Consider the following 27,500-nt stretch of genomic DNA (forward strand, 5'->3'; position numbering starts at 1 on the left):
GGGGCTCAAGGACCAAGGGATGGGGGGGGGGGGGGGGTCAGGATATTGAACTGGATGATCAGCCATGATCATAAATGAATGGTGGAGCAGGATCAAAGGGCCGAATGGCCTCCTGCTTCTATTTTCTATGTATGTTTGTATGTACAATATAAATTGTGGATTTGTACAGTGACTCGTTTTAAATCACATATGTATTTACTTCCCCACAAGATTTGTTCTCTTGGCGAATGGCCCAAAACAGAAACATTTATACCGTTGATTTAAATATATATATATTTGTTAATGCTCAGATATTTGAGAAGGAATGGCAGTATTTTAGTTACTGGGAGCAGCTATCAAACGGCGACAGTCTAAATAGATGGAAACTCAACTTCAGGTGGGAATTCCTGTAGCGATTTGGCACCATTCCCACATTTCATAACATAGATTCCATGACTAAAATGACGGCCAAAATCTGATTTCCCTTATTCCCAGCCCAACTCCTTCCTTCCCTCTGGCATCACACCCCACCCACTCCCAACATCAACACACACAAAGCCCCTTCCAAGTGTCAATCAAACCCCCAGCATCTAATCCTTGGCATTTCCAAACACGCGTACACGATAAATATCTCGGGCCAGATCAACTCGGGACTTCGACCCGGGGTTTGGGAAGAAGAACATTTAAAGGGGCAACGAAACATTACCCCTTCAGAAAAAAAACACCCCAAAGAGAGATAGGTTTTTATTTTTGTCGGCGTATCCCACACAGACTGGGCTGTTGGTGGGGGGGGTGGGGGGGAGGAAGTCGCTGGCGGCGAGACTGTCTGGGTCATTCTCTTTTTGTGTCAGTTTCAGGATGATTCTTGGAGTTTCTGGCTGGGTGATGCTGTGCATTTTGGAACTGGTTTCCAGCGCAGATCAGGTAAGGGGGTTCGTACCTGAGAGAAGCAGCTTTCAGCTACTCGCAAATGTCGTCTTTTGAATAACATACTCTGTATTTTATCCATAACTGTGCGAAAAAAGCTTGTTTATGTTCAAATTGAAGATTTACTTAAAAAAAGAGGGGGGTTGCTGCTAATCTTGTCTCCCGGGATTTAAAGCTGGAGGGTTAGAAGCAGGGGGTGCACTTGTCTGGTTCCTCAAGGAGAGACAGAGAGAAAAGGACAATTGTAGCTAATGATTTGCAAGTTAATGTGACAGACTGTCACCAGCGGTGAAGTGAATTGATTTGTGTTTCTCTTTATATAACGGTGCGAGAACTCTTTTTGGCTAGCCTCTGGGCATGCCGACCTGTCCCTGATTTAGATGATTTATCTGGGTGAGTGAGTTAAACTGGTAGTTTAGCCGCGCATTTGATAAACCCGTTAATCCGAAAGCAGGTTTGTTGCCCACCAGATGGCTTTTCAAATTCCAAAATAATCTCAGTTTTAACCTCCAGCCGCCCTTGTTTATCAGACACGTGTGAGTAATGCAGATGTGGGCAATTTCATTGCTGGGTGACACATTGGCCAATGCTCACACCTGCAGGCGGCGGATTGGTGAACTTTCACATGGTGTCCGTGAACTCTGCACACCCGGATGGAGCACACTGACTCGTGGGCCAGATTCCCTCTGCAGCCCGAAAGCAGTGTCATCTGGCCGTGCCTAACCCGAGATTGTAACTGGACAAAAGAGCTGGGCTGCCCCTGCACAACCTCCTCACACACACACACTCACCTCCGGCCTTCTATTTTTTTGACTCTTTGTTCATTGGCAGTGAGCTGCTGGTTGAATGGATGCACACGGCAGAGTTAGACAGAAGTAGCTCACTGGCTACTTCATTCGAAGTTGGGACCAGGCAACACAAGCGTGCCCTCTGTCCCCAAATTGAGCAGAGTGGGTGGAAGGTACATGCGTGTGCACACACTGCCTGGGTTTGTCCAAAAATCTCTCGGTAGGGCAGCATTCCGCAACAGGCGAGAAAGCAAGAACGAGAGCATTGTGCCGCAGCCGAGTAATTAAAGAGTTGTGTGTTTATGTGGAGTTGAAGGCATCATTTATTTTGGCACACGGAGAAGGCTTGAAGATTAAGAACAGTCAGAAGCTGTGGTAAACATGTGCAATTTGCCTCACAGCAGCTGGCTGTGAGAGCCCAGAAAGCACTTGCATTTCTCTAGCGCCTTTCACAAGCCCGGGACGTTTCAAAGTTCTTTGGAACCTGCACACTATAAAAGGGAAGGTACTGTGCAGAAAGATACAGCGATCAATGTGTCCACAGCAAAGTCCCACAAACCACTGAGAAATGTGCCCAGATAATCTGTTCCAGTGCTGGTTGTTGAGGGATTGGCTGGGATGTCAGGGAGAATTTCCCGACTCTTCTCTGGAATAGTGCTTTCCTGAAAGGAAAGGCAGGTTTAATGTTTCATCCACAACACCTCCAGCTGAGCAGGACTCCCTGGGTGCTGCTTTGAACTGTCAACCGGCATTATGTGCTTTAGTCTTTAACCCACAACCTTTATGAATGTGGGGATTACATGCTGGAAACTGAGCCATGTGTGACACATGAAGAGATTGCTGGGCAACTTTTGACTTCTACCTTTTGATTAATAAGTCAGACTAGCCCAGTTTGATGTATCTCTGGAAAATGAACAACTTTGTGTGTCAGCATGTCCGTCTGTGTTTTTTTTATTCCTTCATGGGACATGGGCATTGCTGGCTGTCATTTATTGTCCATCCTTAATTATCCTTGAGGGGGCAGTTATGAGTCAGTCACATTGCTGTGGGTCTGGAGTCACATGTAGGCCAGACCAGGTAAGGGCGGCAGATTTCCTTCCCTAAAGGACGTCAGTGAACTAGATGGATCTTTACGACAATTAACAATGGTTTCATGGCCATCATTCGACTTTTAATTTCAGATTTAAAAAAAAATTGAAATCAAATTTCACAATCTGCAATGGTGGGATTTGGACCTGGGTCCCCAGAGAGTTACTCTGCGTCTCTGGTTTACTAGTCCAGTGAAAATACCACTGTACCACTGCCTCCCCTGTGTGTGTGTGTGTCTGTCTGTATGTGTGTAAGTCTATGTATCTGTGAGTCTGTCAGTCTCTGTGTGTATGTGTGTCTGTCTCTGTGGGGATGTGTCTGAATATGTTTGTCTGTCTCTACCTGTGCGTGTATCTATGTGTGTGTGTATGTGTGTCTGTCTGTGTATCTGTCTCTGTGTGGATGTGTGTTTGTGTGTGTGCGTGTCTGTCTATGTTTGTCTGTCTCTATGCGTGTCTGTGTGTGTATCTACGTGTGTGAGTCTATTTGTATGTATGAGTGTGTGTCTTTCTGAGGCTGTATCTGTGTGAATGTATTTTTTTTTCGTTTTGAATTTAGAATACCCAATTTGTTCCAATTAAGGGGCAATTTAGCGTGGCCAATCCACCTAATCGGCACATCTTTTTGGGTTGTGGGGGTGAAACCCAGGCAGACACGGGGAGAATGTGTAAACTCCACATGGACAGTGACTGTGAAGGATTTAGGTTATTCCAGACCTGATAATACTTTATTAATAACCTATGCTCTAGGTTAACCCACCAAAAGAGGGAAATGCATTTCTCTGCTTAGACTCAGAATAGATCTGACGAAGTGAGAATGCTTTTCCGGGTCTCAGACAGTTAAACAGGATCTCAGTTACTTTTTATGGGAAAAGTTCAGATACGTCACTCATACCTAAATCGTTACCTCTGCCGTCGTGGGTCCTAGTCATTTAAGACTTCCTAAATGAGTGTCTAGGATTTTAAACTTTGAGAGTAAGTCTACACAGTATAATTTTAATCAAAGTATTTTTATTGTAAAATACTCCCAATAGATACATACAGAATTGCAGAGTTAAAAATATAAATTGATTAACAGTCTTTAGTTATCTGTTAATAATATGAAAAATGAAATGAAATGAATGAAAATCGCTTATTGTCACAAGTAGGCTTCAAATGAAGTTACTGTGAAAAGCCTCGAGTCGCCACATTCCGGCGCCTGTTCGGGGAGGCTGGTACGGGAATTGAACCGTGCTGCTGGCCTGCCTTGGTCTGCTTTAAAAGCCAGCTATTTAGCCCAGTGGGCTAAACCAGCCCTGTTAATATAAAAACCCGTTAACAGTCCTTTGTTATCTGTTAATAATATAAAACCCATTAACAGTCCTTTGTCAGGGCAGCACGGTAGCATGGTGGTTAGCATAAATGCTTCACAGCTCCAGGGTCCCAGGTTCGATTCCCGGCTGGGTCACTGTCTGTGTGGAGTCTGCACGTCCTCCCCGTGTGTGCGTGGATTTCCTCCGGGTGCTCCGGTTTCCTCCCACAGTCCAAAGATGTGCGGGTTAGGTGGATTGGCCATGCTAAATTGCCCGTAGTGTCCTAAAAAGTAAGGTTAAGGGGGGGGTTGTTGGGTTACGGGTATAGGGTGGATACGTGGGTTTGAGTAGGGTGATCATTGCTCGGCACAACATCGAGGGCCTAAGGGCCTGTTCTGTGCTGTACTGTTCTATGTTCTATGTTCTATGTTATCTGCTAACACATTAACTTCTCTTAAGAGAATGTGATATCTAAAACATGGAAAATCCTAAAGTATCTCCTATCAATTTCTGATACATTTCTAAGAAGCTTAACAGAAACATACCTACAAAACCATGATGGTTTTTATTTGACGAGGCACACTTGAAGAACAGAGCTTTGACCCACACTCCCGCAGGGGAGTGAGAAGGTACCTCTCTGCCAAAATGCCCCTCTTTTTATACATAAAATCTTCTAATTGGTCATGGACTGCTTCTGTTATCTTATCACTTATTGTTGGTCAATTGCCTATAGCCAAATGGCTAATTTGGTGTATTATCATCAATATATGTTTTAATGATCTTAGTGTCTGCAAGAATGTCAGGTGTCTTAAGATATATTGGCAAAGAGGGACTCGTATAGAGATCTGTCTCTTTTCAGTGTTGCCATGTTTCTTAGATATATAGATTGTCAAATAGACACTTCTTTGAGGGTATTATTCCAAATGTCAAGAATTATATAGTTAAGGAAGGATTTGTGCATTATTTATCTGAAGAATTTCCTATCCTCATGGTTTGAATAATTATAGGTGTAGGGGAGTGATCTAAAGAATTTACAGTGTGTCAAAGCAAGGTTTTCCTTATCCTATATTAGTTTGGAATGTATTAATGATCCTTGAGTCAGCTAGGAGTTTCTCCCAGCAAATGGTGACTTCTGGATGACCTTTAGCTGAAGTGGTGTTATTACACTTTGAATTAAAATACTGGTTGTATTAATTTCTGTTGCCTTATTTCAAACCGAATTCTGCGGCGAACATGATATTCATCACATGACCCAGGGCCACGATTCGAACCCGGGTCCTCAGCACCGTAGGCTAACAACTGTGTGTCCCATTTGTGTGAATGTATGACTGTCTGTTATGTGTCTGTGTGTGTGTATTCTGTCTATGTGTGTCGGTCTGTATGTGTGTATGTGTGTGTGTGTATGTGTGGCTGTGTATCTGTGTGTGTGTGTGACTGTGTGTGTGACTGTGGTGTCTATGTCTGTGTGTGTGTGTGACTGTGTCCCTGTCTATATATCTGTGTGTGTGTGTCTATGTGTTGCATGCGTGTCTGCATGTGTGCGTGTGTCCTGTGAACCCATGTCTGTTGTGTAGTCTGTATGCGTGTCTGTGGGAGTTATGCATTTCTGTGGTGGTTTGTGAAGGTAAATAAAGCATAATCAAATCTGATGGTACAATCTGAATCCCTGCAGAGTAATTACTTGTGAACATTAATTTAAAGTGCCAAGTTGTGAATAGAATGCAATTTTGGGGATACATTTATATGAGAGATTTGGGATGTGATGTGTGGTAAGTGTAGGAGGCATGGGGGGGGGGGGGGGGGGGGGGGGGGGGGTGATTGGTGACTGTTAACCTATGGCTTCCCACACAGGGCTTTTTCCTCAGTCCAGAGGTGCTCCCCTCGATCTCAGACATTTAGTACCTGAATTGAGGGAGCCAGTATCAGGAAGGAAAGAGCTGATAGTGGCAAATGACAGTCGGCCACATAAATGCCTGGTAATGACCATCTCGCACAAGGGAGAATCTAACCATTTCCCCATGACATTCAATGGTATTGCCATCACTGAATCCCCCACTATCAAAATCCTGGGGGTTATCTTTGACCGAAAACTAAACTGGATCAGGCATAAACATACTGTGTCAACAAGAGGAGGTCAGAGGTTGAGAATTCTAAGGTGAGTAACTCACCTCCTCGCTCCCTAAAACCGGTCCACCATCTGCAAGACACAATTCAGGAATGTGATGCAAGACTCCTCACTTGCCTGGATAGGTGCAGCTCCAGCAACATTCAAGAAGACCAACACCGTCCATCAACTTAAACATTCACTCCCTCCGCCACCAGCACACTATGGCAACAGTGCGCATTATATACAAGATACATTGCAGCAACTCACTAAGACTACTTTGACAGGACCTTCCATACCTGCGCCCTCTACCACGTAGAAAATCAAGGTCAGTTGATGCATGGGAACACCATCACTTGCAAGTTCCCCTCCAAGCCACACACCATTTTGTCTTGGAACTGTGTTGCTGTTCCTTCACTGTTGTGGGATCAGAATCCAAAAACGTACGAACAGCACCAGGCGGACTTCAGTGGTTCAAGAAGGCGGCTTGTCACCACCCTCTCAAGTCCAATTAGGAATTGGGTGACAGACGTTGACCTAACCATGCCACTTAGCACAAAATAATTTTTAAAAACTAGAATTTGTTGACTGGCCTTGCTTCAGAATTTGAATGTTTTGGAAATAAAGACCGTGGGAAAAGATAACAGGGAATTTTCTTTTTTTCTTAATTTAATGTACCCAATGAAGGGGCATTCATCTACCCTGCACATTTTGGGTTGTGGGGGTGAAACCCATGCAAACAAGGGGCGAATGTGCCAAACTCCACACAGACAGTGGTCCAGATCCGGATCGAACCTGGGACCTCGGCCCCGTGAGGCAGCAATGCTACCACTGAGCCACCATGCTGCCCCGATAACAGGACATTTTAAGGTCTTCCAGCTACACACCTTGTAATGTCTGGACTGAAATGGAAGAAACAGTCAGAGACTCTCGTGTAACCAGTGACACGGAGGAACATGTGAGCTTGAATGACCAAAAGAATGACAGGAATCAAAGCTGCAATGAAAACCAGGGGTGAAGATGGAAAAGGTTGAAGTTATTACAGATGTTCCAGTCATACAGATGAGTGGCACAGAATGTCAATGCACATGCATGAATGTGCTGGTGCGGAGTCGTAAAGTCAAAGTTGTAAAGTTGAAATGGCGTGTCAATTTATAAATGCTCTAAGTGTCGTTCGTCATAACTCAAATGTCCTAAAGTCGAGGACTGCCTGCCTAGTTATCCCTTCACTCTTTCCACAGTTGAAATCAGGCATTCGCTGGGGACAGCAGTGATGTTGTGCGATAGTATAAAAGCGGCGATGTCAAATCAGCAGCCTGTTTTGCATCTCTCCCGATTCACTTCAATGGAAACACAATCAGTTGAGATCTAAAAGATGCTGCTGATTCACTAGCCACTGTTTTACACTGTTTCTCAAAGTCAGAGTGACTTCCAGAAAGTGAGGGTTAGGCCCACATCCCATCATCATATTGCAGAATTCCTGAAAGTCTCTTTCTGGCCAAGTACAGTTTGGAATTGTATCTCTGAGCAATTTAGATTCATCAGAATGGTACCAGGGATGCGTGACTTCAATAACATGTGGGCTGTTCTCCTTAGAGCAGAGAAGACTGAGGGGTGAGTCAGAAGGTGTTCAGAATGTAGGGATATTGATAGAATAAACAGATAAGCTATTTCCACTGGCAACCAGAATGGCCGGCTTAAAATAATTGATAAAAGAACCAGACAGGAGATTATATATTTTTTTAATGCAGATTAATGGGGGTAATTGGCTAATTCTTTCAAAGAGCCAGTGCAGACATGATTGGGGATTATGGCCTGCTGCACTGCATAATTCTATATTTCACTGATTCACTACACGGGATTCACTGAAGTATGCTCTGGCAATTTGGCACATTATTTACACAGCCAGGAGTTGATGAATTGCAGGTGAGTTCAAAAACATAGAACAGTACAGCACAGAACAGACCCTTCAGCCCTCGAGTTGTGCCGAGCTTTGTCCAAAACCAAGATCAAGCTATCCCACTTCCTGTCATTGCAGTGTGCTCCATGTGCCTATCCAATAACCGCTTGAAAGTTCCTAAAGTGTCTGACTCCACTATCACAGCAGGCAGTCCATTCCACACCCTAACCACTCTCTGTGTAAAGAACCTACCTCGGACAGCCCTCCTATATCTCCCACCCTGAACCTTATAGTTATGCCTCCTTGTAACAGCTACATCCACCCCGAGAAATAGTCTGTGAACATCCACTCTATCTATCCCCCTCATCATCGTATAAACCTCTATTAAGTAGCCTCTCATCCTCCTCCGCTCCAAAGAGAAAAGCCCTAGCTCCTTCAACCATTCCGCATAAGACCTACCCTCCAAACCAGGCAGCATCCTGGTAAATCTCCTTTGCAACCTTTCCAATGCTTCCACATCCTTCCTATAGTGAGATGACCAGAACCGCACACAATATTACAAATGTGGTCTCACCAGGGTCATGTAGAGTTTCAGCATAACCCCACAGCTTTTAAACTCAAGCCCCCTGTTAATAAACGCTAACACACTATAGGCTTTCTTCACGGCTCCATGGCAACCTTCAGAGATCTGTGGACATGAATCCCAAGATCTCTCTGTTCCTCCACATTCCTCAGAACCCTGCCGTTGACAGTATAATCCACATTCAAATTTTTCCTACCAAAATGAATCACCTCGCACTTATCAGGGTTAAACTCCATCTGCCATTTTTTGGCCCAGCCCTGCATCATATCAATGTCTCTTTGCAGCCTACAACAGCCCTCCACCTCATCACCACCAATCTTGGTGTCATCAGCAAATTTACTGACCCACCCTTCAGCCCCCTCCTCCAAGTCATTGATAAAAATCACAAATAGCAGAGGACCCAGCACTGATCCCTGTGGTACACCGCTGGTAACTGGTGTCCAGTCTGAAAATTTTCCATTCACCACCACCCTCTGTCTTCTATGTGATAGCCAGTTACTTACCCAATTGGCCAAATTTCCCTCTATCCCACACCTCCTTACTTTCTTCATGAGCAGACCATGGGGAACCTTATCAAACGCCTTACTAAAATCCATCTATATGACATCAACTGCTCTACCTTCTTCTACACACTTAGTTACGTCCTCAAATAATTCAATCAAATTTGTGAGGCAAGACTTACCCTTCACAAATACTTGTTGACTATCCCGGATTAAGCTGCATCGTTCCAAATGGTCATAAATCCTACATTCAGGACCTTTTCCATTAACTTACTGACCACTGGGCAGCACGGTGGCCTAGTGGTTAGCACAGCTGCCTCACGGCGCTGAGGTCCCAGGTTCGATCCCGGCTCTGGGTCACTGTCCGTGTGGAGTTTGCACATTCTCCCCGTGTCTGCGTGGGTTTCGCCCCCACAACCCAAAAATGTGCAGAGTAGGTGGATTGGCCACACTAAATTGCCCCTTAATTGGAAAAAATAATTGGGTAATCTAAATTTATAAAAAAAAACTTTTTGACCACTGAAGTAAGACTAACTGGCCTATAATTACCAGAGTAATTCCTATTCCCTTTCTTGAACAGAGGAACAACATTCGCCACTCTCCAGTCCTCTGGCACTATCCCCATGGACAGTGGGGACCCAAAGATGAAAGCCAAAGGCTCTGCAATCTCATCCTTTGCCTCCCAAAGAATCCTAGGCTATATCCCATCTGGCCCAAGGGACTTGTCGACCCTAAGGTTTTTCAAAATTGCTAATACATCCTCCCTCAGAACATCTACCTCATCCAGCCTATCCACCTGTTTCACACTCTCATCCTCAGAAACATGGCCCCTCTCCTTGGTGAACACTGAAGAAAAGTATTAATTCAATGCCTCTCCTATCTCGTCTGACTCCATGCACAAGTTCCCACTGCTGTCTTTCACCGGCCCTAACCTCTCCCTGGTCATTCTTTTATTTCTCACATAAGAGTAAAAAGCCTTGGGGTTTTCCTTGATCCAACCCGCCAAGGACTTCTCATGCCCCTTCCTAGCTCTCCAAAGCCCTTTTTTTTTTTAGCTCATTCCTTGCTACCTTGTAACCCTCAAGCAACCCAACTGAACCTTGTTTTCTCATCCTTACATACGCTTCCTTTTTCCTCTTGACAAGACATTCAACCTCCTTTGTGAACCATGGTTCCCTCACACGGCCATTTCCTCCCTGCCTGACAGGGACATACCTATCAAGGACATGCAGTATTTGTTCCTTGAACAAGCTGCACTTTTCATTTGTGCCTTTCCCTGACAGCTTCTGTTCCCATCTTATGCTCCCTAATTCTTGCCTAATCGCCTCATAATTACTCCTCCCCCAATTATAAACTTGGCCTGCCGTATGGCCCTATCTCTCTCCATTGCAATAGTGAAAGACACCGAATTGTGGTCACTATCTCCAAAGTGCTCGCCCACAAACAAATCTAACACTTGCCCCGGTTCATTATCCAGTACCAACTCCGATGTGGCCCCACCTCTTGTCGGCCTATCCACATGTTGTGTCAGGAAACACGGTAGCATGGTAGCATAGTGGTTAGCACAAATGCTTCACAGCTTCAGAGTCCCAGGTTCGATTCCCGGCTTGGCTCACTGTCTGTGTGGAGTCTGCACGTTCTCCCCGTGTGTGCGTGGGTTTCCTCCGGGTGCTCCAGTTTCCTACCACAGTCCAAAGATGTGCGGGTTAGGTGGATTGGCCATGATAAATTGCCCTTAGGGTCCAAATTGCTCTTAGTGATAGATGGGGTTACTGGGTTATGGGGATAGGGTGGAGGTGTGGGCTTGGGTAGGGTGCTCTTTCCAAGAGCCGGTGCAGACGCGATGGGCCGAATGGCCTCCTTATACACTGTAAATTCTATGAAATAATTCTATGAAACCCTCCTGCACATTCTGTACAAAATCTGAAGACAATGGTGTGCAGAAATGTTGGACCAATGTAAAACGCATTGTCCTATGCGTCCTATAAGAAATCTCTTTCAATAGACTTATGAAATATTACATGTATTGAATATTATAGAAATAGGTCCCTCCCTCTCTTCTGTAGAAAGCTTCCTTAGCAATCTGTTGGCTGACAAACATAGGACAGGCCTGCTATCATTGCCAAAGACATGTCTGTAGCACCAAGCCTGAATCAAGACATTTATAATCCTGACAAGGTTGCTTCTCATGACCCACACATAAATCAGCTGTCTGAGTACAGGTTAGAAACGGGCTTTTACGGTGGCGTAGTGGTTAGCATTGCTGCCTCATGGCGCTAAAGACCTGGGTTCGATCCCGGGTCACTGTCCATGTGGAGTTTGTATGTTCTCCCCGTGTCTGTGTGGGTCTCATCCCCACACCTGAATGATGTGCAGTGTAGGTGGATTGGAAAAATCCAAAAATAAGAAACAGGCTTGTGAGAAGAGGAAAACATCATTTTGGTCAGGTAAGAGATTTTGGCAGTGATCCATGCTGGCTTCAATGTTGCACGTTTTACTTGAGTGTATTACGCGTTTATTGGAGTGTATTAACACGCCTCCGTTTAAAGGCCGTGTGCTTAACACTACTACAGCTCTGTGTATGTAATTTCAGCTCGGAGTCGCCAGGTGCCGTATTTAGACACCTCACAAGTATTTCAAGGTCAGGTTCAAAGTAATAAAACTATACACCGATTAGTAAGTTCAAACGATTGATATTTATTATACAAATATAATAAATACGCATGCATACGCTAAAGACTAATACTTATTTCTACTATTAAACGACAAAATACTTATCTAAGTAGGAACCAGCAAGGTCAGGGGACAAGGCCTTTGTTCCTTTCCGGACTGCACCTTCTGTTCTCTAATAGTCGGCTAGAGTATAGGTAATGCCGGGGTCACGTAGCGAGCGTCGTTTGGCACTTACTGAACGATGGCTGGTGCTCAACGGCCGGTGATGAAAGACAGGATCTGGAGGCTGGAGTCGGAGTCAGAACCAGTCAGCCGGAGCACAAAAACAGACAGAACCATGTGCGGGGTCTACCTTTATAGGTCCCCCAATGTCCGTGCCTCTTCGGGGGCGGGCCTTTACCTGCCATGTATCGATTGGGTCATTTCCCAATCGATATCTTACAAATCCCCAAATCTGAGGGTTTCTTCTCGATGGGTGGGGCGGTCTCTAGGGTCTTTTGTGATGGATACTTCTGGTACCGTTTTGTCTGGGCGTCCACTCAAAGTATCCATTCAAACTCAAATGTTGCTATTGTGTGGGCCCAGATCTGGATCGCCTCATTACTATGCAAAGCGTTTTGCTATTTACACCTTTGGTTGAGATCTTGCACCTGGCCATAAACTGGTTTCGATACGTGCAGAATGCTAATTAGCCTTTTGCAAACTGCTTGTCCTAGCTAAAACTGTTTTCTCCCTACAGTCTTAGCAGTTCTCCATTTTGGTAGCCCAGTGTCCATCTTAGGTGGCTACATCAGTCCAACACTGGCATCAGTAAACTGTTCACAGGAGGAGGGGACCACCGCCTGTTAAGGAGATCAGCTGCCCCCCCGGATCCACTGATGTTTATCCTTGGGGACCTGATAAGTGTTCTCCCCTGTCACGGGTGTGATGTTTTCTGTCTATTCAACTTGTGCATCATATTTAAACTCCAAAGATGTGCAGTTTTGGTGGATTGGCCATGCTAAATTGCCCTTAAGTGTCCAAAAAAAGGTTAGGTGGGGTTACAGAGATAGGGTGAAGGTGTGAGCTTAGGTAGGGTGCTCTTTCCAAGAGCCGGTGCAAACTCGATGGGTCGAATGGCCTCCTTCTGCACTGTAAATTCTATGATTTAATAAACTACCTTAAAGTCACTTATGAACTCAGCCCTACTTTGGGTCATCTGTTAATTCCTGGGTCAAAATCGCACAGGCCACAACAGAATGAATTGCATATGGTTTATCGGAATGATGTGAGTTCACTACTCTCCCTGCTGGGACTAATGCTCAACTGAGTTCAAATCCCACCCTGATGGTTTGAGAATTTGAATGCACTGTTGAAATATCAGTAAAAGTGACCAAGCATTTGTTGAACGTCATTCAAAAACCTAATGAACTGCTCTTGCTGTCTGTAGCTATTTGTGGTGATGGTAAGTACAGAGATGGGTGGAGTAAAACCCTGTAAACCACTCTACCACATCCCATCATTTACTTTCCTTAATTATAAATAGCTTATTTAAAACAAAATCTTTCTTGGACTGAGGATTTTTCTGACAAGGCCAACATTTCGTGTTCACTTTTGGTGTGCAAATGTCAGCCACCTTTCCCGCAATACAACAGTTTAGAATGCACTTCAATTAGTGCAAATTGGCTGCAAAACATTTAGGATGGAGCAGTAGGGAAAGAAGTGATATAAACATAAAGGTCTTCCTATCTTTTCAGAGTTTTACACTGACTACACATTGCTATATCTCTTGCATACAATGTTTGTTCAACACTGGCAGGATCATGCAGTGATACAGCAGGGTTTAATTACATCTCTGTGTGATTATATAGAATGCCAATTAACACATTTGCAGCAATTCTGGGACGTGCAGATTGCAATTTAGTACAGTGTTGGACTAAAAATAACACACTCAAGGAACTAGCGCTCATTGTGAGCAGGATTTTACCCAGACTGGTAGAATGACATTGGAAACCTCTGAGTGCTGGTGAGGTCGGTCTACAGGCAAAGGAATAGAATCATAGAATCCCCACAGTGCAGAAAGAGGCCATTCAGCTCATTGAGTCTGCACCGACCCTCTGATTCTAGGCTGATGCTCCATTGTAGTTCTGAGGGAATGCTGACTGGCTGGAAGTGCTGTCTTTTGGATGAGATATTAAATCAAGGCACTGCCTCCTATCCCAGGTAGATATTAAAGATCCTGTGGGACTAGTGGAACAAGAGACGGTAAGATCTCCCCGGCGTCCTGGCCAACATTAATCCATCAGCCAACATCACAAAAGAACAGGTTGGCCGGGATTCTCAGTCCAATCATGCCGGTGGGATTCTCTGGTCTGCTGCAGTAAATGGAGTCTTGGCTGAGCGTCAAGTTCTCCGTTCTCAGTGTCAGCAGAGTTGAGGCAAACTCAGATCGGAGAACCTTGTCCGTTAGCTGATCATTACCATATTGCTGTGCGTGAGATCTTGCAGTGCACTGTGTGTTTGATGTGTTTTCTGAATTGCAGCCTTAACCACCCTTTGAAAGTATTCTGTTGATCGGAAAAAGTTTTGGGACGTCATGAGGTTGTGAAAGGAGATGGAAGCCTTGCTGTCTGTAAGATCTCAAACAGGTTGAGAGATTGCATCATGTACCAATACAGCCAGGTCTGATACAGTCTGTTTGTAGTCTGTGTGCTTGTGCAATCTAAAGAGGGTGGGTACTTAAAGCCAACCAAGAAAATCCACAAAGGACTCTTTCTCAAACTTCCAATGTAAATATTTAGCTTTACCACTGCCCCCATTTTGTACAGAAAATCAAATGATTCACTCTGTCATTTGTTACTGTAGTAATCCAGGAGAAACGAAGAAGAAGGTGAAACAGGTTTATTTTAACTCAAAAAGTAAAGCCGTCCGGATCTGGGAGCAGCTTTTAAAGAGCTCACTAACGAGTCCCAGCTGGACTAGTCTCTGCCTGCTTCCATGGTAACTCAAACTCCATGAGCCCCATGGGGAGATCAATCCACCACTAAAGCCAGATTATCCCCCCCCCCCCCCCCCCCCCCCCCCCCACACACACACTCCTACGACATCGAGGCCTCCTTTGCTTCATGGTTCATGGTTCATGACCTTGGGTCAACCATCAGTGGAGCCCCGGATTGGGGGAAAGATGGGGACGAGGCAGATAGGGGATTGTTGCTTCCTGGCAGAGCTTCAAAAGGCCACCAATGATGCAGTCCTCCGGCTGAGGGTCAGTTGCCTCAGTCTCCATTTCTGATCCCGAGTCTCCATCCTCGAAGGGAATGACCCTTGGGTTTCCCATAGACTGAGTCCTCTGTCCGGAGGTGAGTGCAAAGGACGTTGAGGGTTCCTTGCAGTTTCCTCTTTAGTTTTGAGCTTGCACAAAAAGGGGCCAGTCTTTTCCACTATGATTCCTGGGATCCAAGGAGATCTGTCTCCAAGATTACGTACGTAGACTGTGTCTCCTGTCTTGAAGGTCCTGTCGGGCCTTCAAGTATCAAAAATTGCTTTTCTGGGCTTCTTGTCTTGACACCATCTTTCCCCCTAGATTGGAAAGCAATATCTGAGCCTGGCCTGGAGTCTACGGCCCATGAACAGCTCCGTTGCACAACTCTCGTTATAGTGTGTGCTATGGTCCTATAATCAAAGAGGAACCAGGCCAATTTGATGTCTGGAGAACCAGCGGTCTGTTTCTTCATGCTGTTTTTAAATGCTTGGACCGCTCATGTTTCCAGGTCATTGGAGATGGGTGGTATGGCACCGCTTGGATATGTTTAATCCAGTTGGACTTCACAAATGCCTGGAATTCTCTGTTGGTGAAGGGGGTCCCATTGTCTGACACGAGAACCTCTGACATTCCATGAATGTAAAATGATATCCGGAGTTTCTCTATGGTCATGTCGGATGTCATGGAGGACACCTGGTGTATGTCCATTCCATTTAGAATGGGCGTTGACCAAGATTAAGAAGACTGATCCCATGAATAGCCCTGCGAAGTTCACATCTACCCATATCCAAGGTCTACCTGGCCATTCCCACAGGTGCAGCAAGGCTGAAGATAGGGACTTCTGGTTCTCCTGACACAAAGGGTATTGTTTCACCAAGTCTCAATATCAGTGTCAAGCCCGGGCCATCAGACCTAGCTCCTTGTGAGCATCTTCATTTTAGAGACCCTGGGTGACTATTGTGTAGCTCTGTCAAGATTGGACGTTGACCATCTTCCACGTTCAATTCTTAATGTTTGGATAGGAAGGGTTTCACATCCTTGGTGGGATGTCCTCAAATTCCGCCACTTAGTATCATGCGGTGCAGTTTTGGGCAGCACGGGAGCATAGTGGTCAGCACAATTGCTTCACAGCTCCAGGATCCCAGGTTCGATTCCTGGCTTGGGTCACCGTCTGTGCGGAGTCTGCACGTTCTCCCCGTGTGTGCGTGGGTTTCCTCCGGGTGCTCTGGTTTCCTCCCACAGTCCATATATGTGCAGGTTAGGTGGATTGGCCATGCTAAATTGCCCTTAGTGTCCAAAATTGCCCTTAGTGTTGGGTGGGGTTACTGGGTTATGGGGTAGGGTGGAGGTGTTGACCTTGGGTAGGGTGCTCTTTCCAAGAGCTGGTGCAGTCTCGATGGGCCGAATGGCCTCCTTCTGCACTGTAAATTCTATGATTCTGGTATTTCTTTAACAGTGCATGCAGGGAGCCAGGAAAGTAGCCAAGTTGGGAATGAATTCCCCATAATAATTTATAAGGCCTCAGAATAACTTCAGTTTGGTCATATGTCGTGGGGTCGGTGCCATTTTTATGACCTTCACTTTGTCCTGGACAGGGTGCAGGTCATCTTTATCGACAAGGTACCCAAGGTATGTTACCTTGCCCATCTGGAACAAGCACTTTTCCCATTTGAAGTGATGGCCCATGTTGGAAAATCGTTGTAGGAATTCCTACAGGTTTGCCAGATGTTCTTTTTCAGCGGCTCCTGTGGTTACCACATCATCTAGGTACACTGCCATCTTAGGCAGCCCTCAAATGACAAATTCCATTACAAGCTGGGAAATGGCACACCCCGACGAGACTCCAGCAGGCAGGTGGGTGCATTCATGCAAGCCCTTATTTGTATTGATAGTTACATATTTTCTGGGTGCCGTATCGAGCTTTAGCTGGTATTACGCATGGCTTATGTCAAACTTGGTAAAAGTGTGGTCTCTAGCCAGTTTTGCATAGAGGACCTCAATGTATGGCAAGGGGGTATAGATCTAGATGGGAGACTCTGTCAACAGTTAGTTTATAGTCCCCGCAAAGACAGACTGACTTGTCGGGCTCGAGGACTGAGACTACTGCCATGGCCCATTCTAAAAATTGCACTGGGCGTATGATGCTAAGACTCCAATCACTCGAGTTCGATCTCCACCTTAGTGAGCAAAGCATAGGGGACTGGTTGTACCCTGGAATACTTAGTAGGGCATCGGTGTCTACATTGATTTTTGCTGTTGCTCCCTAATTTTACTGAGGCCTTCATGAAATAGCTCAACGTATTTTTCGAAGACCTTGTATAGACCGGCATTTCCCATTTTGAAAATCTTCCGCCAGTCCAAATGGATCCGTAGCAGCCAGTCTCTGCCCAAAAGACCAGACCCTGGTCCACGTATGATTATCAGAGGGAGTTGGACCAGCTGTTGCCCATGGGTAACTGGGGTCATGGTGGTTCGCATAAGCCATAGAGGTTCTCCCATATACATGGCCAACCGGGCCCTGGTTTCTTGTAGGCCCAGGGACCCATACAGAGGTGCCTGAAAGTCTTTTCTCCAATAATGGAAATGGCAAATCCTGACTCCTCATCCATTTCAAGGGGGTGACTGTTGACCTGTAGGTTGATTTTTAATTGGGGAAACCTTGGGGGTGGGGATACAGTTCAACTGTTTCATTTGGTCCTGTTCAGTCTGGTGAATTTGTAAGGCCTAGGCCTGAGGCGACTTTGACTTCCAGCCTAAGTGGCACTCATACTGTCGATTCCGGCAGCCTTGCCTTGGGTATATCCTTTAGCCACAGGTAGAACAGTCTTTCAACTGTTCCCTGAGGTCCTGTGGGGAAGCTTCCCTAATATTTCTGGGATCTCTCAACCATCCATCCATATTCTTGAGTATCGTGGCTAAGTGGTGAATAGGCAGTGGGTGGGGTCTGTGAGTGCTCTCGACTAGGAAACTGGTCTTCCTGTATGGAAGTCACCTTACACCGAGCATGCTACCGTCCAGTGAGCCTTGAAGTTCCTGGGCTTCTTTCTCGGCGTTCTCCAGGGATGATGCAGTTCTATGGCTTTTTTAAGGTCTAGGATGGGTTCAGAAGTAGCTTTTATTTTGCACTGAGTGCTGAATTTGGGTGCATTTGAGTGCTATAGTGAGAGTTTGGTGACTGAGGGATATTATGGGTTCATTTTTATCTAAAGTCCAGTCTTTTATTTAGTTAATTAACTTAAAAGTTGCTGTTTGATTTAGACTTTTTGTATCGTCTTACAACTCTAATTTTAAAAAGAAAAAAAATTTATGTTTATGTGTTTTGTCTTTTTTATTATTTTTGTTTTTTTTTTGTGTTTTTTGTGAATTGATGAGCTGTACGTTTATCTACATGTGCAGGAGTTAAGCCAGCATCCGCCACTGACACTGGCGTGATGCTGGGTGTGACAAGCAAGCAAAAGAACATAAAGTAACAGATGGATAAAACAAAAGAGGCGAGTGCCCCAAAACAACGAGTGGAGCACAGCCCAAAAAGAACGAGAAAGGAAACAAAAACTTATCATAAACCCATCAAATTAAAGAGTGAAAATCGGGGTCAATAAGGCAATCCAACCCCTGTAGTGCCCACCGAGCATGGAAGGCCTCGAGTGTGCCCGTGAACACCGCATGCTCCAGCTCCAGAGACGCCCGGCCGTGAATGAGGCCACGGAAGATGGGCAGACATTCAGACTGGACGACCCCCTCGGTCGCCCGCTGCCTGGACCTATAAATGGCAAGTTTGGCCAGGCCCAGGTTAACGAGGAGGTCCTTTGCCCTCCCCGCCCTTCTCTGCACCGGACGTCCGTAGATCAGGACGTGGGGCTGAATGCAAAGAAAACCTCAACAACAACGTTGTCAAGAAACCAAAAAGGGAATGCAGCTTAGGACAGACATCATACACATGCTCCACGGTCTCCACCAGGCTGCAAAAGTGGCAGGTCTCTGACAAAGCTGTGAAATGGTTCAAACGATGGTTGCACTGCATTGCCATGCGCAGCACCGTCCACCCCAGGTCCCCTAGTTTTATGGGGAGGACACCTCCGTAGAAGGACCTCTAGTGGGGACCTCCGCTACCGGACGGCAACGATGCATGCCAAGACGTGTCCGGGCGGCGGGCGAGGACAAGGAGGTGGAAGGTGTGCAACAGGCCGTACAGTGTTCCGTGGTTTGGGACCAATGTGGAATTCCGTCCCGAGCAGGGGTCCGCTCAGACGGGATGCCACTGCACAACCGCGCCGTCTCGAGTCCAAGTGTGCCCACGGGGCCGAGCACGACCATTTTGAGGCCTTGGATAGCATTGGCCACACACAGCACCGACCTGCTGTTCTGTCCCGACATTGCCTTGGCAAAAATTTTGTAGTCCCTGCTGAGGAGGGAGACCGGTTGCCAGTTTTTAAGTGAGGCGGAGATCCCCCTTCTTGGGCAGCAGGGCAATGACGGCCTGCGCCATGAAAGGGCATCTCCCGGTCGCGATACATTCCCCCAGGACCCTCACATAGTCGCTCCCCAGGACGTCCCAGAATGCCCTGAAGAACTCCACGGTCAGCCCATCCAGCCCTGGGTATTTGCCCCTTGACAAGATGTCCAAGGCGCCGGTCAGCTCTTGGAGGTTGATGGTTTGATCGAGCTTTCCGGCACCCTCCGGGCCGACCTGTGGCAAGTCCTCCCACAGAACTCTGCAAGCGTCCTCGCTGGATGGATCCGGAGAGAAGAGGTCGGAATAAAAGTTGCTAATTAGGGTCCTGACCCCCTCCGGGTCCGAGACGAGGGACCCGTCATTGGCCAGCAGCGAAGAAATCTGCCGACAGGCCCCGCGTCCTCTTTCCAGCGAGTAGAAGAAGGGGGAGACGCGGTCCATGTCCATCAGGAGACGGATCTGCAACCTCACGTACGCGCCGCGGGACCCGGCAAGTTGCAGGTCCCGCAGCGCGCCCTTCTTCTCTCTGTACACCCGCCCCAGGGCCGGGTCCTCATCAGGCTGAGCAAGACGTGACTCCAGATCGAAGACTTCCTCAGCCAATTTGGCGATCGTGGAGTTCCGCCCCGCCGTAGACCCCTTCATGTACCCCTAACAGAAGGCACGGACGTGAGTCTTGCCCACGTCCCACCATAGCCTCAAGGAGAGGAAGCCACCCCGCTTCCTTCTCCAGCTGGCCCAGAAACGGCGAGGAACCACTCGTCCTCCAGCAGCAGGTTGTTAAAGTGCCAGTACGCGGACCGTGTCTGAGCGCAGGACGGGGCGAGCCCCGCCCACACCAGGTGGTAATCCGAGCATGGCACCTGCTCCATAGAGGCCATCGGAATGCTAGGCAAGTACGTCTTGGAATTGTAAAGACGGTCGACTCTGGACGCTCTGAACGGAGGGCGCACAAAGGTGTACACCCGCAATTCAGGGGATGGAGAGTCCGCCAGACATCCACCAAGTCGAAGGATCTAACCAGATCACTCAACTTCACCACCGCCGGCGAGCTGTGCTGGATTCCACGACGGTCCTTGTCCTGGAGGGTGAAATTAAAATCCCCTCCGAGGACGATTCACTCGCCCACCCCGATAGTGCCAGAAGAGTGGACACTTTTTCGTAGAAAGGCGCCTGCTGCAGCCCGACCAGGGGAGGGTAGACATTCACAAAGTGAAGCATCTCATCCCCACCGCGGACCGTTAAGTGCAACAGATGGCCTGGCACTGGCTCCTTGACCCCCAAGATCTCCGGCTGAAAACGTGGAGCCAACAAGATAGCCACCCCGCCCGAACGTGGGGCCAAGCGACTCATGAAGACTCCTCCTTGTCACTCCAGGATCCACTGAGCTTCGTTACCCGGAATGGCGTGGGTTTCCTGCAGGAAGCACACCCCATACGTTCCGTCCCGAAGAACAGAGAAGCACTGGAAACGGCGATGTGCGTCCTTGCTGCCGCTGATGTTGAGGCTGGCTATGGTTACCTCCATGTCAGTAGTAATGTTTATCCTTCACCAACATCTTTATTTAGTGCTCAGAGGGAGTAGAGGTTCAACAACCCCTCCACTCCCTCAGGAGTCCTGCAAGGAACAGAACAGCTTGACGGCGTTCCTCCTGGTCCTGATCGAACTCCCGAGCCTCTATGGCACAGGCGCGGGCAGACTCAAGGAGCAGCCCCAGATTTCCCCAGCTGTCAAGGGCCAGCCGCACACAGTCCTGGTGACCGTGATGCTTGCTCAAAAATGTTCAGAGTTCCCCTGAGGGGAGACTCGGTGCCGGGTGTGAGGCCGTCCTCTGCCTCGCTGCAGAGAGCGTCTAAATCCTCCTCCTCACCCGCCACCGAGCAGCCTTCCTCCTCCGAACGGTCACCACCCGAGTCCCCCGCCACATGGAGTGTGGTGGACAATATGGGCCCACTTGCTAACCCTAGGCCCATGTCGATCCCACCCCCAGGATCGTTCTCAGGCGGGTCCCTCGCAGGCTCCCCCCACGATTCTGGGCTTGCAGACAGTGGTGGCTCCGCCCAACCCCCGCCGGCGACGCTGGGACCTCGGAGAGGTCCGGGAAGCTCACTGGAAACATCTCCAGGATGAAAACTGGGCTCCCTGGTGACGCCCGCCCAGGTACAGAGAGCGGGGAGCCTCCCCCGTCCTCCTCCGTCCACGAATACAAGAGGTAGGAGTAGTGGTGGCTGCTGCTGGTCCCCGGCTATGACAAAGCGGAGACATCCGGGGAGTAAACCTGCACTGGGTGGGACGGGCCCCCGGGGGCTTCGTCTCCGCCCGGCCCCGGGTCTCCCTGCTCGGGGGACAACAGCAGCTCGAATGCCTCAGGGGCCTCCTGGGCTCCCTGGCTTGGTTTTTCTTTTTTATAGGACTGGCGATTAGGGGGAATGGGAACCAACAGGAGACACCTACCCCCCCCTCACCCGGGGAGGGGGCAGCAAGATCCACCCCCCCCTCCTGCTCGGACAGATGGCGCTTGTGGGGAGGGGGTGGTTCAGGATCGCCCCCCTGCACGGTCTCCATTGCCGGAGAGCCCTCGGCAGCATCCCCCTCCCCCACGTCGCCCGGCCCCTGGGATTGTGAGGAGGGCTGATCTTCACCCGCCTCGGGACCGTCTGCAGTGTCACTGCTGCCCTCTGGAGCCCGGCAGTGGTCTCCCCAGGCACGGTGGTGGAGGAGAGGGGGGCAGTGCCAGCCGTAGCCGCCCTGGAGGTGGTATTGGTGGCGGCCGTCAGGGTTGGGCAGTTATGGCAGATATGCCCCAGCCCTCTGCATGCATAGCACCGCATGCCATCCGCCCACCAAAGCACTTTGTGGTCCTCCCCTTGGTGGGAGACCACAAAACCTCCCGTCCGTGACCTCCTCCCGGGTCAGGTGGCTAGAAACCTGATGCTGGAACGAGTATACATGGCGGAGGGAGGGGTCCCGAAGGCTGGGCATCAGCGGCGCCACCCCGGACCTGACCTCCCCCAGTAGATTGAGATGGGGGAGGAGGAGCTCGGTGGGGAGGTAGAGCGGGACGTTGGAAAGAACGACACATTCGGTGATGGCCTCCAGGTGGTCCACCACCACGTGTGTCCCACTCACCGTGAGCCCCCTTTCGCAGGAAAAACACGGCCTTGCCGTACATCCTCAAGGTGGCTACGATGGCCGAGGGGCCGACGACCTCGGCAATCGCATGAGTGCACGCCTCGATGGGGTGGGCATAACATTTCACCCCCAGCTGCCACGTTAGTAGGCGGAAGGGTGTGGGGGCCCCGGAGGCAGCGGAAGGTCGAGAGGTTGCCGACCCTGCATAGGTTCTTGGCCGCCCTTCCCCCGGCAGAATGGAGGATGCCCCTGAGGTGCTGGCCATGCCCACCCCTGGTACGGTCTGGCCATGTATAAAAATGAAAGGATAGGGGAGGTGGGGATGTGGCACCTTAAACACAGGTGTCACAAGGGAAGGTGCTGCAGAACAGTGGGGCAGCGTTCTTCAGCGCTGGAGGGGCCTAATGCAATGTCCCAGGCTGTCCCACAGGTGGTAAAAAATGTGGTGTGCGGACGACGCTCTTCAGCCCTATGGGGGCCCAAAACTGATTGTCCGGTCCTCACAGCCCCCAAAATAAAGTCCTTAGCCTTGTGGTCCCACTCCTACCTCAGGCAGAGGTTTGGGAGGACAGAGGGCAGGATCTTCACCCCCGTAGGGGGCACAGCACCAGGTCCCAGGTAATCCCACTCCCACCTCAGGCATAGGGCTAGGAGGACAGAAGGCAAGACCTGCAGCCCTGGATGGTCCCACTCCCACCTCAGGCAGAGGGGCGGGAGGACAGAGGGCAGGCAGCAGGGCCTTCACCATGGGAGGGTGCCTACAGCAATAGGCCCCAGGTGGTCCCACTCCCACCACAGGCACAGGGCTGGGAGGACAGAAGGTGGGGCAGTTAGGGTTGGGGATTGGGGAAGGTGGCAGAAACCACAGGAAGCAACTTCCTCACAGGCGCAATTCAGCTTCAGCTCTGTGTCCAAGCTGAAAGTCTGACTGTGGTACATTCACTTCAAAGTTGCTGTTTGGTTTAGAAGAAGGTGAATTTTCAATCAGCTTTAAACAAAGGTTCTACTTGTAGCTACTTGCAGCTCGAGCTTGTTAATTAGTTAATTGGATTAAGCCACTTTTCAGAGGCTAGAGTCACAGTATAAATCTGAGCTGGTTACAGTGGAGACTTTGTTTGCACTGAGTGCTGTATTTGGGTGCATTTGAGTGATGTAGTGAGAGTTTGGTGACTGAGGGAGTGCTGAATTTGTGCTATAGTGAGAGTTTGGTGACTGAGAGAGTTAGGTGAAGAGGGAGCAAGGCTCCCTCTTTCATTTCATTTCCTCAAAGAGCGAGAAGGGAGCTAGGTGTTTACAGAGAGTGTAGCTGACTGGGAGCAGAGTCGGAGGGCGGAGGTCCAGTTGGTCCACAGTGCAGCTGTATTCTGTAAGGTAAGAGGGGATGGAGGCTAGGGCAGTTGCATGCTCCTCCTGTAGGATGTGGGTGGGGGTGAGGGATACCACCGGTGTCCCGCTGACTATACCTGTGGGAAGTTCAGCCAACTCCAGCTCCTCAGTGACCGTGTTAGGGAACTGGAGCTGGATGAACTTCAGATCATCCGGCAGGCAGAAGGGGTATGGAGAAGAGTTACAGGGAGGTAGCCACACCCAAGGTACAGGACAAGAGTAGTTGGGTTACAGTCAGGGGAAGGAAACCAAAGGGGCAGACAGTGCAGGGATCCCTTGTGGCCATTCTCCTTCAAAACATGGTTTTGGATGCTGTTCGGGGGATAACTTACTGGGGGAAGGCCCTAGCAGCCAGGTCTCTGGCACTGAGCCTGGCTCCGTGGCTCAGAAGGGAAGGGGGGAAAATAGAAAAGCAATAGTGATAGGAGACTCAATGGTTAGAGGAATGGATAGGAGATTCTGTGGTTGTGATCGAGACTCCTGGAAGATATGTTGCCTCCCAGGTGCCAGGGCCAGGGATGTCTCGGATCGAGTCTACAGGATTCTTAAGGGGGAGGGTGAGCAGCCAGAAGTCATGATGCACATAAGCACCAATGACATAACTAAGAAAAGGGATGAGGACCTAAAAAGTGAATTTAGGGAGTTAGGTTGGAAGCTGAAGAGCAGGGCAAGCAGAGTAGTGATCTCATTATCACTACCAGTGCCACGTGCAGGTGAGGCAAGGAACAGAGAGCGAGTGCAGCTGAACACGTGGCTACAGGGCTGGTGCAGGAAAGAAGGCTTCAGATATGTGGATCATTGGGATATCTTCTGGTGAAGGGGGACCTGTACATGAAGAACGGATTGCACCTGAACTGGAGGGGCACTAATATCCTGGGTGGGAGGTTTGCTAGAGCTCTTCAGGAGGGTTTCAACTAGTTTGGCAGGGAGATGGGAACCAGAGCTATGGATCAGAGGATAGGGTAGCTGTTGAACAGACAGAAATAGTATGCAGCAAGTCTGTGAGGAAGGATAGACAGTTGATAGGGCAAAGTTGCATTCAGTGGAATGGGTTAAAGTGTGTCTGTTTCAATGCAAGGAGTGTCAGGAATAAGGGAGATGAACTTAGAGCACGGATCAGTACTTGAACTATGATGTTGTGGCCATTATGGAGACAATGATTTCACAGGGGCAGGAATGGTTATTAGATGTTCCGGGGTTTAGATATTTTCAGAATAGGGAGGGGGTAAAAGAGGAGGGGGTGTGGCACTGTTAATTAGGGAGTGCACCGAAACTGTAGAAAAGGAGATAGTTGAGGAGGGTTTGTCTACGGAGTCAGTATGGGTGGAAGTCAGAAACAAGAAAGGAGCAGTCACTTTATTGGGTGTTTTCTATAGACCCCCCAATAGCAGCAGAGAGATAGAGGAACAGATTGGGCGGCAGATCTTGGAAAAGTGCAGAAGTAACAGAGTTGTTGTCATGGGTGACTTCAACTTCCCTAATATTGACTGGAACGTACTTAGTGCAAATGGTTTGGATGGAGCAGATTTTGTCAGGTATGTACAGGAAGGATTCCTGACTCAATATGTAGATAGGCCAACTAAGGGGAAGGCCATATTGGACTTGGTCCTCGGCAAGGTGTCAGATGTCTCTGTGGGAGAGCATTTCGGTGACAGTGACCATAATTCCTTGACCTTTACCATAGTCATGGAGAGGGATAGGAACACACAGTATGGGAAGGTATTTAATTGGGGGAGGGGAAATTATACTGCTATTAGACAGGAGCTGAGGAGCATAAAGTGGGAACAATTGTTCTTGGGGAAATGCACAACAGTAATGTGGGGTATGTTTAAGGAGCACTTGCTGCGAGTGCTGGATAGTTTTTGTCCCACTGAGACGAGGAAGGAATGGTAAGGTGAAGGAGCCTTGGATGACGAGAGAAGTGGAGCTTCTAGTCAAGAGGAAGATGGAAGTTTACGTAAGGTTGAGGAATCAAGGATCTGGCACGACTCTAGAGGGTTACAAGGTAGCCAGGAAGGAACTCAAAAATGGACTGAGGAGAGCTAGAAGAGGGCATGAAAAAGCCCTGGCGGGAAGGATTAGGGAAAACCCCAAGGCGTTCTACACTTATGTGAGAAATAAGAGGATGATCAGAGTGAGAGTAGGGCTGATCAGGGATAGTGGAGGGCACTTGTGCCAAGAGTCTGAAGAGATGGGGGAGGCCCTAAATGAATACTTTGCTTCAGTATTGACTGGGGATTCACTGTGGGGATGATCTTGGCAAGATGTTCATCTTCATCGATGATGTGTTGAAGGCTGCGAAGAAGATACCGTAGTTTCTCCGCTCCGGGAAAGTCCAGTACTTTCCCGGAGCAGAGAAACTACGACATCGTCTTCGCAGCCTTCAACACATCATCGATGAAGATAAACACCTTGCCAAGATCATCCCCACACCCCCACTACTTGCTTTCAAACAATCGCGCAACCTCAAACAAACCACAACACCACACAACCCTGCCATGGCAATCTCTGCAAGACGTGCCAGATCATCGACATGGATACCACCATTACACGTGAGAACACCACCCACCAGGTACGCGGTACATACTTGTGCGACTCGGCCAATGTTGTCTCCCTCATATGCTACAGGAAAGGATGTCCCAAAGCGTGGTACATTGGCGAGACCATGCAGACGCTGCGACAACGAATGAACGGACATCGCGCGACAATCACCAGGAAGGAATGTTCCCTTCCAGTTGGGGAACACTTCAGCAGTCAAGGGCATTCAGCCTCTGATCTCCGGGTAAGCGTTCTCTAAGGCGGCCTTCAGGACGCGCGATAACGTAGAATCGCTGAGCAGAAACTTATATCTAAGTTCCGCGCACATGAGTGTGGCCTGAACCGGGACCTGGGATTCATGTTGCATTACATTCATCCCCCACCATCTGGCCTGGGCTTGCAAAATCCTACCAACTGTCCTGGCTTGAGACAATTCACACCTTTTTAACCTGGGGTTACCCCTATCTCTGGATCTGTAAAGATTTAATTACCTGCAAATGCTCGTATTCTAAGCATTGTCTGGCATCTTTGACTTTGTCTATATATATGTGTTTCTGGAACACACCTCTCCATTCACCTGAGGAAGGAGCAGTGCTCCGAAAGCTAGTGTTTGAAACAAACCTGTTGGACTTTAACCTGGTGTTGTTAGACTTCTTACTGTGCTCACCCCAGTCCAACGCCGGCATCTCCATATCAAGCCCTAGCTGGGCAGGCTTCCGTCTGCTACCACAGCAACTCGAAATCTAAAAGCCCCATGGGTGATCGATTAGTGACCTCCCGTGGTCCTCTATTGGGTTTTCACAGTTACAATTAGACAATAATTGTGAAGCTACGTCAGGCTGTTATTGGTTCTTCAAATGGGAGGGAGTCAGGGAACCGAGTGTTCAACGTCTCTAATTATGTTTTTTGTTTTAGG

General features: G+C 48.4%; 1 protein-coding gene across 3 annotated transcripts in view; it reads left to right on the plus strand.

Annotated features, from left to right (window-relative positions):
* The first annotated feature begins 612 nt into the window (after positions 1 to 612).
* The window catches only part of LOC119956824 (fibulin-7-like), a 76,469-nt gene continuing 49,581 nt past the window's right edge, over positions 613 to 27,500 (plus strand). For 2 of the 3 annotated variants that reach the window (XM_038784283.1, XM_038784303.1), the window contains exon 1: positions 613 to 903. In XM_038784283.1, coding sequence (XP_038640211.1) covers positions 838 to 903 — 66 coding nt within the window. In that variant the 5' untranslated portion in view covers positions 613 to 837. The remainder of the gene's footprint in view (positions 904 to 27,500) is intronic. The other variant, XM_038784293.1, reaches the window with a different exon arrangement.

The sequence above is a fragment of the Scyliorhinus canicula genome, chromosome 2 (genome assembly GCF_902713615.1).
Source record: "Scyliorhinus canicula chromosome 2, sScyCan1.1, whole genome shotgun sequence".
Lineage (NCBI taxonomy): Eukaryota > Metazoa > Chordata > Chondrichthyes > Carcharhiniformes > Scyliorhinidae > Scyliorhinus > Scyliorhinus canicula.